General features: G+C 38.4%; 1 protein-coding gene across 1 annotated transcript; it reads right to left on the bottom strand.

Moving 5' to 3' along the window:
- Nucleotides 1–510: 510 nt before the first annotated feature.
- Nucleotides 511–1,080, bottom strand: LOC135467554 (sarcoplasmic calcium-binding protein-like). Its single transcript, XM_064745325.1, has one exon. The coding sequence runs from the start codon at nt 1,078–1,080 to the stop codon at nt 511–513; it is 570 nt and encodes a 189-aa protein (XP_064601395.1).
- Between the last annotated feature and the right edge of the window lie 13,240 nt (nt 1,081–14,320).

Below are 14,320 nucleotides of genomic sequence, written 5' to 3' on the forward strand. Positions count from 1 at the left end.
ATGACAACTGTATACAATGACACATCGCACGATATAATTTTACCAACAATGACAACTGTATATAATGACACATCGCATTATATGATTTTACCATGAGTTTCTTTATCCATAGACCTGATATCCGGCCATATAACTGAAAATTCTCGAGCACGAGAACGAACCACAAGATTTTAACCACCAATAACAACTATATAGACATTGATATATCCGGCGATATGATGGGTTCAAGTCCAGCTTATGCTGGCTTCCTCTCTGGCCGTAAGTGAGAAGGTCTGCCAGCAACCTGCGGATGGTCGTGGGTTTCCCCCGAGCTGTGCCCGATTTCCACCCACCATAATGCTGGCCGCCGTCATATAAGTGAAATATTCTTGAGTACGGCTTAAAACACCAATCAAATAAATAAATCAAATCAAATCACTAGTAATGCTGGCCGCCGTCGCATAAGTAAAATAGTCTTGGGTACGGCGTAAAACACCAATCAAATCAAATCACTGGATATTGCATGGACACTTATGTGAATCGAAAGTTGGCTGCCTTCTCCGCATCGTACATAACTGGAATGTCTTCAGGTGCGTTTTTAAAGACATAATCCATGATTGGCTTGACAAACTCCTGTCGGCTGATTTTACAGTCGCCATTAGTGTACAGATAAGAGAACATGAGCTCTATGTAATCTGTGTTCATTACCCCAAAGCAGTTTTGATAAAAACCGTACTCTTCTTTTGAAATGGAATCGTCGCCATTCAAGTCAATGGCGTCGAATACCAAATTGCAATACTTTTCAATCTTCGCCATAAAAGACTCGCGGTCATGCTTCCAGAGATGGCTGAAACTTTTCACATAACCTTCCTCATCCACCCCTGTTTTGTCCGCAAAAAGACTGGCAGTGTCCCATAATAGTTCCTTGACTTCTCGTACCGCCAGAACTCTATCGCCGTACTTCTGAACAAAGTTCTCCGCGTAATCCACATAATCTTCCTCGGTGATAAATCCGTCATGGTTAGCGTCCCGGTAATGGAATAACTTCCGCCATTTTCTGACGAGGTGCTCAGGGACGTCGATCAATCTAGCGGTTTCCATGGCAACAGTATGAACGATTACGAGGTGATGGTCTGTGAGAACAGTAGATAAGGGGGTGCAAATAGTCGAACAATGTAAATGACATCACGTTGAATTTTTGTTTTTGTTACCCCATTGTTTACAGGCACTTTAGGCATATCCAGTGTCTGATGGTTATCAATGAAGCAAGCAATGTCGTGTTTGACGTCACCCTTAAGAAAATTTCATGAACTTAACTGGATCATATTAATGTGTGAATGGGGGGGGGGGGAGAGCTGCACAGATCATCGGAGTAGCAGGCCACTGACATTTACATCTTGTCTGACAAGCCTTAAAGTCACATCTTAAGCAATGAAAGCTGAATTTGAATTTTATACCTAAGTAGTAAGGGGAATATAAGATCAGCTCCGGCTATATTTTTTATCCGAATGAGCCAGCTCTTAATAGAGATAACAGAGATATTCTAGTTTATTATAGATACTGTGACCCCCCCTCCCCTTCCCACCCCACCCTGCTGCGAACCTCTTAGGGCTAAAGACTTAACTTCCAGACATATGCCTACTAAAGATCTGGTGGAAACACAGCAATGGCATTTGAAATCAACACAACTTATTATCTCACTCTGGTGAAATCACAGCAGCAAGGCCTGATAGAAGTGTTACAGGTTCTGTAGAAAAAACCATGATGCACCTTATATACAATCAGTCTTGTAAAATAATCTTGTAAGATATCTGTGTTTAAATAATGCCATCATACATGTATATGATATCATTCTTTACACACACGCACACACACACACATAGATAAACGGGAGGATGAATAATTCAAATCACTGGAGGAGCAGTAGCAGAGTTAACGAAGCAAACCCCAAAAGACGCTGTACCACTCAATGTCATTCAAAACTATATATCGTCGTACAAACAGTGCAATAACTTTACAGAGTAAACAGGTTACAATAAGCTCAGGCAGGAAGACGCAACGCTTTTCCTCTCCAGTTTTACTCACCTTATATGTTGCAAATGGTTGTAATTCCACAGTTAGCTTATCTTTTTAAATGCCAGAAAAACAGAGATTTAATTATTCGACGAATGCTGTCTTAAGGCTGTTTTTTTTTTGGGTCAGCATGGTGTGCACGTGTTCCAGCCGTTATGTAGGTTAACTTATGTATGTTAATGCAAGTTCGACCTATATCCTTCTGAAAAATAATGTACTTTGAGTAAACAGATCTTCAGGGGCTGGGATAATGTGTGAAAAACTGCTGAACAAGGCAAATAAGTAATAACATGATTCCTTGTGTCAAGTGGTAGCGCATCATACACAGTACATGTGGTCTGGATTGACAAACCACTTGTCTTGATGTACAACAAACTTATTTCCTTTGATGCTTTATTAACTTTGCAATTGAGAATAGGGCAATTTTCTCAATTTTCCATCATTATTTTAAAAAAAACTTGAGCTCCTGAGCCCGTAACCCATAAGCACCAGGTATGTGGCACGAACTTATGCTAACTGTAAAAATCAATTTTACTAGGCCAGCCTAAAAGTAGTAAAAAAGATGTTAAAAAGCTGTAAACGTTCCCAATAGCTGAATGAATATTTCATCTTATCCGATTGTATCTTTTTTATATATATACGACGATTTAGTCCTATCCGATTGCGGTCTACGAGGGCCGCCAGAAGCCACGATACATTGATGGGTCCTTTTTAACTTATTGGGGGAACCTAGATCAACCTAAGTTGGGCTCACAAATGCACTAATTATCCATTAGGCATAATTACATAAACACATTTCCATGGCAAGAGATATAGTGTTTATATGGACACATTCCCAACGAGCTTGATATATAAACCAAGGTCAATCAAAAACAATAGGGTTTATCTAGGTGTATACTTGGTACAAGTTTAATGAGAATTGACGAGATTCACAGAAAATGAACAGGGTTTTCGCAAATGTGTTCGTGCAGATGTGATATCAGATTAGTAGGCTGGCCAGAGGCGTTTTTTGTCATAAAGTCTTCTCAAACTCCAAAAGAAAAAAACATCTTTAGATCACGCTAACCTTTACGTCGCTTTACGGCGCAGTACAGAGCCAGTCTGATAATTTCGCATTAAACTAAACATTAAATATTGTACATTTGATCTTCTTAGTTATGTTTCTTGAGTGATCTTGGGTTTCCAATATTGAAAAAATAATGATACTCTTCTGGTAAAGTATAGGCAATGGAAGACGAGATGTTAAAGGTAGGCAAGTAGCCAGCCCACCGTACATTAAATCTACACCTTTGTTTCGGAACATCACCATATTCCCAAACTGACAGACACCTAACCTAATACTCTAACCTAGTCCTGACCTAATAATGGATTTGGCAATTGTTTATCCACTCGAGTTTTTTTCTGCACCAAACATTGTCAGGTCTCCTTGGCAATATTATCTGACCTTGAAGCCCTGGTCATTATGTTCTGGCTTTGAAGCCCTGGTCAGTATTCTCTAGCCTTTAAGTCCTGTTCAGTATGTTTTGATCTTTGTCCTGTTCAGTACGTTTTGATCTTTGTCCTGGTCAGTATGCTCTAGCCTTTAAGTCCTGTTCAGTATGTTTTGATCTTTGTCCTGTTCAGTATGTTTTGATCTTTGTCCTGTTCAGTATGTTTTGATCTTTGTCCTGGTCAGTATGTTTTGATCTTTGTCCTGTTCAGTACGTTTTGATTTTTGTCCTGGTCAGTATGCTCTAGCCTTTAAGTCCTGTTCAGTATGTTTTGATCTTTGTCCTGGTCAGTATGTTTTGATCTTTCTCCTGGTCAGTATGCTCTAGCCTTTAAGTCCTGGTCAGTATGCTCTAGCCTCTAAGTCCTGGTCAGTATGTTTTGATCTTTGTCCTGGTCAGTATGTTTTGATCTTTGTCCTGGTGAGTATGCTCTAGCCTTTAAGTCCTGTTCAGTATGTTTTGATCTTTGTCCCGGTGAGTATGTTCTAGTCTTTAAGTTCTGGTCAGAATGTTCTGGTGCTGGGCAGTGAGTTCTGGTGCGATGTTCTGGGCAGTTCATCCTCGCATTAAGTGCTGGGCAGTATGTTCTCGTGCGATGTCCTGGGCAGTGTGTTCTGGCGCAAAGTCCTTGCTTAGAATCCTTTAGCTGGTCAGTATGTTATTGTAAGACATCCTGCTCAGTATGTTCTGACGCGATGTTCTGGGCGGTATGTTCTGGCACTATTGTCTGGGCAGTACGTATTCTGGTGTGAAGTCCTGGTCAGGATATTCTCGCACCTAGTCCTGGGTAAAGTCCTGGGCAATGTATTTTAGCACCAGTCCTGGACAGTCGAGCTGGTTTTACTAAACCTCTTGGACGCGTTGCTTGAAACTTAATATGACTAAGCTTATCAGTTTAAATTAGTCCATTTGTTAATAAAGAAAACAGAGAACAAAGGCAATTTTAAGCGCTATTTATAACTGCGTTTTATGTGTGTGTATTAGGGACATACTGTATACTGCAGGCAGAACAAAATGATGTGACTTGTTTGGTTTGTGAAACTAAATAGTAGTTAATTTTGGATAAACTCGGAGCTGGTCTGCATGCTAGATGTGACTTTTACAAACAAGAATTGGCGTATTCCGTACATTACTTACATATCATATCCGGTACAAATGTTCTCATTTGAGATTAGTACAGAGCTCATATTTAACTAGGACAGCTGCTTTTCAATATTGCATTTTTTAAAAGGGAAAACAAATCCATTTTTTTTAATAAAATGTGACATGGAAACATGTGCTTTAAATAGAAATATGAAAGGAAATCAGGTTATCAGACCCCGATCTTAATAAGTATCTGCAGGTATCTCATGAAAGTTGGACCAATGTACTCTCTGAACCGGAGATAAGTATCTTTATAACAGAAACTTTAATGACTGTAATAACGTGGACTGGCTGTAAGAGACTTACTGTCGTCTGAGTTGCACACAATCTGGTGTCAAAATCTATAGTACACAAACTTTTAAGAATATATCCTAACATTTGGAAGGGCAATGGGCCTTTTGAGGCTATTAAGGATGTTTACACTTAGGACCTCAAACGTAATTTGTAAACAACACTAACGTTTGACAGTCTTACATCTTAAACATTCATTTTTTCCCATTAAAGTGTAAACATAAGCCGAAAGCATTATTTTAAATAATTCACCTTGATGGATGGGCGATATCTGCTCTTAATCGGCAGACAACTGGCACTCGATCATTCGTCAAACGCATCAGCTTCACTTTCGGCCAATCTCACTAGTCAGGCCTAGTAGCCACTCTTTAGTCTGATTTTAGTCGCTTTATAACAGATCTGCAGTGACACCATACCGATTAAATTCAGAGCTTTAGTATAGTTTCTCGCCAATACTCTTCCTCACACTGGCTTTCTCTTCGGTGGTATGTGGGAAAGCCTGGCAGCAATCTACGGATGGTCGTGGGTTTTTCTCCGTTCTTTTTCCGGTTTCCTCTCACCATGATGCCGACCGCTGTCATATCAGTGAAATATTCCTGAGAACTGTGTAAAACACCAATGAAATTACCAAATAATTATTTCACGTGAATGAGCAGTCGCATAGTGGCTATAGATACTTGCCTTTTATCCCGAAGACACTAGATGGGGGCTAAAAACTGACCATGTTAATTTGTAAAAACTCCCCCGCTCCCACTGCTTTTGGAGCCCTTTGGAACAGTTTAAAGCTCTCTCTCAAACCCTCTTGTCTTCCACCAACATGCTAAAACTTTCTTTGGGAACATTCCACGAAGAAGTCTGCGCTATAAGATGCCGATAACAAGAAGTACCGGAGCTTCCTGAAAAGAGCCAGCGTACTACGTGGATGGCATATATATGCCTATATGCACGATCTCAACAAAACACGATCCATACCACAAAGATCTCAACAAAGGAGTCACAGAAGAAACCTAGTGAGTCACAGAGGAAACCAAGTCAGTCACAGAAAAATACAAAAGTGAGTCACGGAGGAACCACGGCCATATGACAAACGTCTTAACGTAAATCAGCAGTCCAGACACATGCATGAAGTACATACAGTTGTCCCTGCCTATACCATTGGAGTTTGTCCTGTATGGTGCCCTGTCTATACCACTGGAGTTTATCGCGCAGGGTGAAAGGTCGCTATCAGTTTATATAAGGAAACTGCTGATCGAAATACCGATAATGAATTGTGTAGGCCTACATATTGTAACTGGGGTCATTTGTTATAAATATACATATTATTTGGCTGACAAGCAGGGAACAGAATTTTGACCCTCAATATGCTTAGTCACCCTTTACTGGGTTGTATACTGGAACATGAGCGATTGCAATAACTGGACTTCTTTAATGTTTCACTAATCCACGCATCAGTGATTTTGTGTTTTTTACACTGTTTTGTTGATCGGATGACTGAGCTTCAATGTCTTCGGTGCAAATGTCCCCAGAGATACGACCCCTGTTGTCTTTTGTTCTGATCCTTCGCACACGAGGGCACATGAAAGCTAAGTGAATTCGCACCATAAACCAGATGGCCCAAGAACGTGGATTTTAAACAGTGATTGATACATGGATTGCAGAAGGAGAGAGGGGTAAAATTTGAGGGTAAAGAATGTGAGAGAATTGTGGTTTTATTATTGTGTTTTATTAATGTGAATTATTAATGTGTTGAAATATGAGGAAAAAATCTTTGAATACCTGCCATTGGATACTAGAGTTTATGCAACGAGAGGCACCGTGTTTTATACTATGGATGTATAATCTTTTCCTCTCATACACAAAATTTTCACTTTTAAAGTCGCTTAAACAAAACATGCCTCTCAATGATTAATAGTCATAGCTGGCAAGTAAAAGAAATGTGCCGTTTTATTCCAAAGCATATTATTGCCACCTGTACACACTTTCTTTAAAAAGTAACTTTTACATTTCGTGGAAGATCAGTTGTGTACATATCAATCAGTTTTACAAAGTACAATGGCAATAAAGGTGAACTGTCGTAAAGACAGTCAAAGGAAAATAAGCACCTGCTAAAACATTTACACATGGAAAGTTTATCACTGATAAAATGGCTTGAGACTTTTTGAAAAGATGCGCGATGAAAACTTTGAATAACAACAACAACGTTTTCTTTATTGAAGTTGTGTGTGATTGTAAAGTTGGTAGATTTCTTAGCAAAAATGTTACTAGAATGAAGAAAAAAACATTAAATTGACTTGTGCTGATAACTTACAACTTATAATGACAAAATGCTAGGTTTAGAACCAAATAATTGGCTGATTCATTTAATGAAGCCTGGGCTGCAACTGGCTGAAGTTATGTCTGGACTAGCACTGAGTTACAGTGGGCCTCGGCTAAATACTTTGATCGCAGTTAGAATGATCATTATCGTTATCTGACAAATCAGGGAGTCAAAAATTAACAATATTGGCCTTTAAAAATCCCCGAAAAGCAGTTTGTTGATGAACCAGCTTTCAAACATTCCACTGATCCAGTAGGCCTATTGTTGTAGTCTGTGCATGATTTGCTCAATCCAGGCATTGTAAATATTGTTTATAGCCAGTCCATCCAGGTAAATTGTTTTACTTCAGCTTCTGCACCACGTGTTTTCTGCCTGAACAAAGAATCAGCATAGGTTACATGTAAGACCAATATATGCCTTTCTCAATTTTGTTAGCATTGTTCAGAAGTTTAAATTCTCCTCTGGTATTTGCTTCATTTATACAGACTTCAAAAGTGACAAGAATAGAGGGTACAGTCACCTGTACACATACAATAGAATTTAGTACTTGTGTGTGATATTTCTAGAGAAAAAAAACTAGTTTATAAATCCTTTAAAGCTAATTGAATTCTGAAGTTACTACACTAATGTGACTTTCATCCTGTTCCCCTATAAATACATGTACATTGTGACGTTAATACAGTAATGTGTAGGGGCCTCCGTGGCTCAGTCGGTTAGCGCGCTAGCGCAGCGTAGTGACCCACCAATGCGGTCGCTGTGAGTTCAAGACCAGCTTATGCTGGCTTCCTCTCCGGCCGTACGTGAGAAGGTCTGCCAGCAACCTGCGGATGGTCGTGGGTTTCCCCCGGGCTTCGCCCGGTTTCCACCCACCATAATGCTGGCCGCCGTCGTATAAGTGAAATATTCTTGAGTACGGCGTAAAACACCAATCAAAAAAAAAAAAAAAAAAAAAAAAGTAATGTGACTTTCATCTTGTTGCCATATACATACATGTACATTGTGGGGTTACTACACTAATGTGACTTTCATCTTGTTCCGCTATACAGACATGTACATTGTGACGTTGCTACCCTAATGTGACTTTCATCTTGTTTTCCTATACATACATGTACATTGTGAAGTTACTACACTAATGTGAGTTTGATCTTGTTCCCCTATACATACATGTACATTGTGAAGTTACTACACTAATGTGACTTTCATCTTGTTCCCCTATACATACATGTACACTGTGAAGTTACTACCCTAATGTGACTTTCATCCTGTTCCCCTATACATACCGGTACATTGCGAAGTTACCACACTAATGTGACTTTCATCCTGTTCCCCTATACATACATGTACATTGCGAAGTTACCACACTAATGTGACTTTCATCCTGTTCCCCTATACATGTACATTTTGACGCTGCTACACTAATGTGACTTTCATCCTGTTCCCCTATAAATACATGTACATTGTGAAGTTACTACACTAATGTGACTTTTATCTTGTTCCCCTATACATACATGTACATTGTGAAGTTACTACACTAATGTGACTTTTATCTTGTTCCCCTATACATACATGTACATTGTGACGTTACTACACTAATGTGACTTCCATCTTGTTCCCCTATACATACATGTACACTGTAAAGTTACTACACTAATGTGACTTCCATCTTGTTCCCCTATACATACATGTACATTGTGAAGTTACTACACTAATGTGACTTTTATCTTGTTCCCCTATACATACATGTACATTGTGAAGTTACTACACTAATGTGACTTTTATCTTGTTCCCCTATACATACATGTACATTGTGACGTCACTACCCTAATGTGACTTCCATCTTGTTCCCTATACATACATGTACATTGTGAAGTTACTACACTAATGTGACTTTCATCCTGTTCCCCTATAAATACATGTACATTGTGACGTTGCTACACTAATGTGACTTCCATCTTGTTCCCCTATACATACATGTACACTGTAAAGTTACTACCCTAATGTGACTTTTATCTTGTTCCCCTATACATACATGTACACTGTAAAGTTACTACACTAATGTGACTTTCATCCTGTTCCCCTATACATACATGTACATTGTGAAGTTACTACACTAATGTGACTTTTATCTTGTTCCCCTATACATACATGTACATTGTGAAGTTACTACACTAATGTGACTTTTATCTTGTTCCCCTATACATACATGTACATTGTGACGTTGCTACACTAATGTGACTTTCATCTTGTTCCCCTATACATACATGTACACTGTGACGTTAATACACTAATGTGACTTTTATCTTGTTCCCCTATACATACATGTACACTGTAAAGTTACTACACTAATGTGACTTTCATCCTGTTCCCCTATACATACCGGTACATTGTGAAATTACTACACTAATGTGACTTTCATCTTGTTCCCTATACATACATGTACATTGTGAAGTTACTACACTAATGTGACTTTCATCTTGTTCCCCTATACATACACGTAGATTCTGAAGTTACTACAATAATGTGACTTTCATCTGGTTCCCTTATACATACATGTACACTGTGACGTTAATACACTAATGTGACTTTTATCTTGATCCGCTTTACATGCACGTGCATTCACAAATGTCCACACAGCAGATAAGTATGTTTTTTAAACGATTTTATTGAAAAAAGGATAATGATAGCGACTCGAACATGTCATAAGTTTATTCACAATTCAACGATTGATACTAAATACCCACTTCAAAATACCCATTAGGATATCATCACGGATAAATGTATGCACAAAAAAAAGAAAAACACCAGTGATTGTAATTTTATAATTTTGATACTGTGTCTGACCTCTTTTTGTCAAACACATGTACATCCTGAGGCTGTGAGAGCAGTGAACAGGGTGCTGGTTGGTCAGGCTGAGCGTGTGAGAGCAGTGAACAGCATGCTGGTTGGTCAGGCTGGGCGTGTGAGAGCAGTGAACAGCATGCTGGTTGGTCAGGCTGGGCGTGTGAGAGCAGTGAACAGCATGCTAGTTGGTCAGGCTGGGCGTGTGAGAGCAGTGAACAGCATGCTGGTTGGTCAAATACTGATGTGACTTTCATCTTATTCCCCTTTACATACATGTATATTGTACATTGTGATTGTAATTTTATAACTTTGATACTGTGTCCGACCTGTTTTTGTCAAACACGTGTTTATCCTTAAGGTAATAACAGGAATAGCCTACAAGACACACTGCAGGTATTTGGTTGTGACATTTTTATTTGGAAAAAATTAAATTAAATTTATGGGATTTTTATCTTGTTCCCACACACGCCCATGCTGCAGATCAATATTTTATTTAAAATATTTCAGTGAAAGAATACATTCACAGTAATTACACACATTTAAATTATGATGAGGATACCACCGTGTATGAGTGATCAAAAAACAAAGCAGTCAATGTAAATTATGATGAGGATATCACCATGTATGAGTGATCAAAAAACAAAGCAGTCAATGTAAATTATGATGAGGATATCACCATGTATGAGTGATCAAAAAACAAAGCAGTCAATGTAAATTATGATGAGGATATCACCATGTATGAGTGATCAAAAACACAGCAGTCAATGTAAATTATGATGAAGATATCATTATGTATGAGTGATCAAGAAACACAGTAGTCAATGTAAATTTATACATTTACATAATTGTAATTTATGAACATCCCCATGGTAACAATATATAAGACTTACTGCAGGTAGTCAATTTTAATTATAATAATTTAATGAATTAGGTTAAAAACACGGGGTGGTTGGGGGGAGGATCGGCTACTGAATGAGGTTCACTTTTGTCTCATGAAGTCTGCTTTATTGAATGAATGTACAGTGATATATCGCCTACGGATTTGTTCAGATATTCACTGATAATAATCTCAGTTACCATTGAGTTGCTTTTATCTGCATAATTTCTTATGCAAAGTAATGTTGTTTTGGATAATTCCATTAAATTTGATAATAACCAAATTCAGAGGTGGAATATTTCTATATATTTACTATGATTTCAATTCACACAGGCTAATAGATCTTGCAACATCTGAGTTACCTCGATATATTAAAGAAACATGAATACCAGTATAGATTTAATGAATTTTTTTATGAAAGAAGAATCCCTCAAAAGTTATTTTTGCAAGCTTTATTTCTAAAGGTTTTTTTCGGTTAAAAATAGTTTTAAACACTGTCAATGAATAACACATCAGCTATTAATCAGAAAGTTATTATCCATCTGTTCATTCTTTGTCAACTCAGATCTATGTCTGATCATCCATTCATTGTGAACACCTAATATCTTCTTGAAGTTAACAATTTTCTTTTTAAAATCCACAAATTTCCGATAAAGTAGTGTTTTCAGTCCTCTGAAATCAGTGAGGAAAACACAAACAATGTTTAAGTTTTACTCGACAGTGTTGGACTCGTTCACAAAAAAAAAATAAAGCGTGTGAAACCAGTTACCATAAAAGGACTCACCGAGGTGGTGACTAGGTGGAAAGGTCCAGGCCTGCTGTTTTGCATAAAAGTGGTCTCAGTTTGTACACTTGATTTTTATTGGTTAATGACCATGACCATTACCGACTAGCTTTGCTTTGTGGAATTCAGGACATAATCTAGGTCAGAATATTACTGCCCCACATCAAAGGCTTTGTTTTGATTGGCTACTTTAAGCCAGAAACCATAATTTCACTAGATGATTACAACGGCAATAGCGTATCGCTCGGGAATAGAAATATCGAGGCTGTGTCGTGACAAAACCGGAGAATATCATGAAAATCCTGCCACCCAGAAGAGTTGTATTCCTTTATAATGATATTTTTCTTGTTATACAAGGATTGGTTATAAACATTATGTTCGATTTCAAGTAAACTAAGAAAACCGATTGTACACCTGAATGAATATGCAGGGCAAATCCCCACTTGTCAGATGCATTTTGTTAGTAGTGAGCACTTCATGAATATTCATAAAGCAGTTAAGCATATAGTTTAGACATCGATGTTTGAGCAGACAGAAGCGGCTGACCACAAGGGTTTAGACATACGTCTTACGCTGAGCAGACCGGATTGACGGCCAGGCTTTATAAACAAGGTAAGGCAGTTCTCCCCGTACTGAATACAGTCTAACTTTTCTCTCAGATAGAGAGACTTAGTGGAACAAAGTAAAAAACAAACAAATAGCGATAGCATAAAGACAAGAAACGAAGTTTTAAGTTTTATTCAAAATGATACCAAGAGATCAAGACAACTTGCACATCATCTACGAAGTGTAAGATGGACGTGAGATATAAATCTCATAGAGGGGGGTAGCAGTGATAAATTTATCAGGAGGCCGGTTCATCAGCACCAATTTGATCGGTTTATTTTCTTTTATACATAGCACGAGTGGTCAGAGGACACATGTTGCATGGGCCTAGTCTTGTGTACTAGGTAAGTTGCGAGTGATTTAGACAAATATGTTTTTAAATCATTAATATAAATTCACTTAAATTTATTTATTTATTTGTTTTGGTGTTTGGCTGTACGTAAATTATTTTACTTGTACAACGGCGATCTGTGGCAGGAAACCGGGCAGATCTCGGGGTAAACATGCCACGATCCCAGGCTGCTGGCAGACCTTCCTACGTACGACATAATAATAATAAGTAACAATGCATATTGATGAAAAATGTCAGAATTTTTAAGCACAACCGTAATTAAAGACACCAGTGGAATGTCACGTCTCGGTCCACCGAATAGTCAACTCTAAGTCTCGCTTTCATGACTTCCCACGACCTTCCAATTTCCCACACAGTAGCGCTGCAAGAAAACTTTAGTATAACGCCAATTGTAACAGCTGTGCAGAGAACCCCTATTTATCTCTTGAATACACAGCTCTATCCCCGCAAGTTATAATCTGAGGCGTCCAGGTATCAGCTAAACACTCTCTGTTCTTCTTAAACCCTTGACACAACTACAACTTGGTTAAGAAACGTTGTGGACATACGCACAATGGCAGTCATGAAGCAAACGCCATGCCTGTCATTCCTGTAATTACAAAATCGTAGTCATCTCTTAAATAAATAATATATTTGACATATACTTATGATTTATGTATGTATAATTTCAGAAACGAATCTTCTCAAGATAAAAATGACTGTTTCTGAAATACTTAAAAATAAATGGCGCAAACTGTTCCATTATCGTGACACGGACAATGACGGGATTGTCACCGAACAAGACTATATCGGCTATTCGGAACACTTTGTAAAGATTTATGGGGATCGGGCAAAACCAGCCAGGCAAATTACCAAACTGATCTGGGATACCTTTTGCCCTCGAGGTTACCAACCCCAGGTGACGGAACAAGAGCTCGTTGACAACTACACCTACCTGTACCACCATGATTTGCCGGGCTTTAAAGACAAGATCGAGAAGTACTGTAATCTTAGTTTTGACGCCATTGACGCCAACGGCGATGGGGAGATATCCCTGGCCGAGTACAGCGTCTACCAGAACAGTTTCGGCATCTACAACCGGGATTACATAGAACATATCTTTCACCAAATGGATCTGAATAAGGACGGAACGATCAGCCGAGAAGAGTTCGTGAAGGAAATCATGGACTATGTGTTTGAGAATATTCCGGAGAAAATTCCTGAATTGTACGACCATTATCAAGCAAAGAATTTTAGAAAGAAGGAAGTGTAATGTTTTGTTGAAAATTAATTGCTATCAGACAAACGAGATAATACATGTAAGAGATAATATAAGATTTACAATTGAAACAACTAAGAGACAAGGCTTTGAGCAATACTTCATGCCCACCATTCACATAGATTTCTCATTCTGCATATAGTCTGACAAACACACTAGGTTGATACAATATGCACAGTACGTTTGCGAGTGAAAACAAACCTTTCAGTAAAGAGGCGTCTAGCACATACATGTAGCTTCATCATGTAACTAGTTCAGAATATAGTGGAATGTTTCCCTTCCGTAATAAACAAATACCTCAACAACTGC

The sequence above is a fragment of the Liolophura sinensis genome, chromosome 6 (assembly GCF_032854445.1).
Source record: "Liolophura sinensis isolate JHLJ2023 chromosome 6, CUHK_Ljap_v2, whole genome shotgun sequence".
In the NCBI taxonomy this organism is placed as follows: domain Eukaryota; kingdom Metazoa; phylum Mollusca; class Polyplacophora; order Chitonida; family Chitonidae; genus Liolophura; species Liolophura sinensis.

Coding starts and splice junctions, on each gene's coding strand:
- LOC135467554 (XM_064745325.1), bottom strand. CDS start 1,080: ATGGAAACCGCTAGATTGATCGACGTCCCTGAGCACCTCGTCAGAAAA.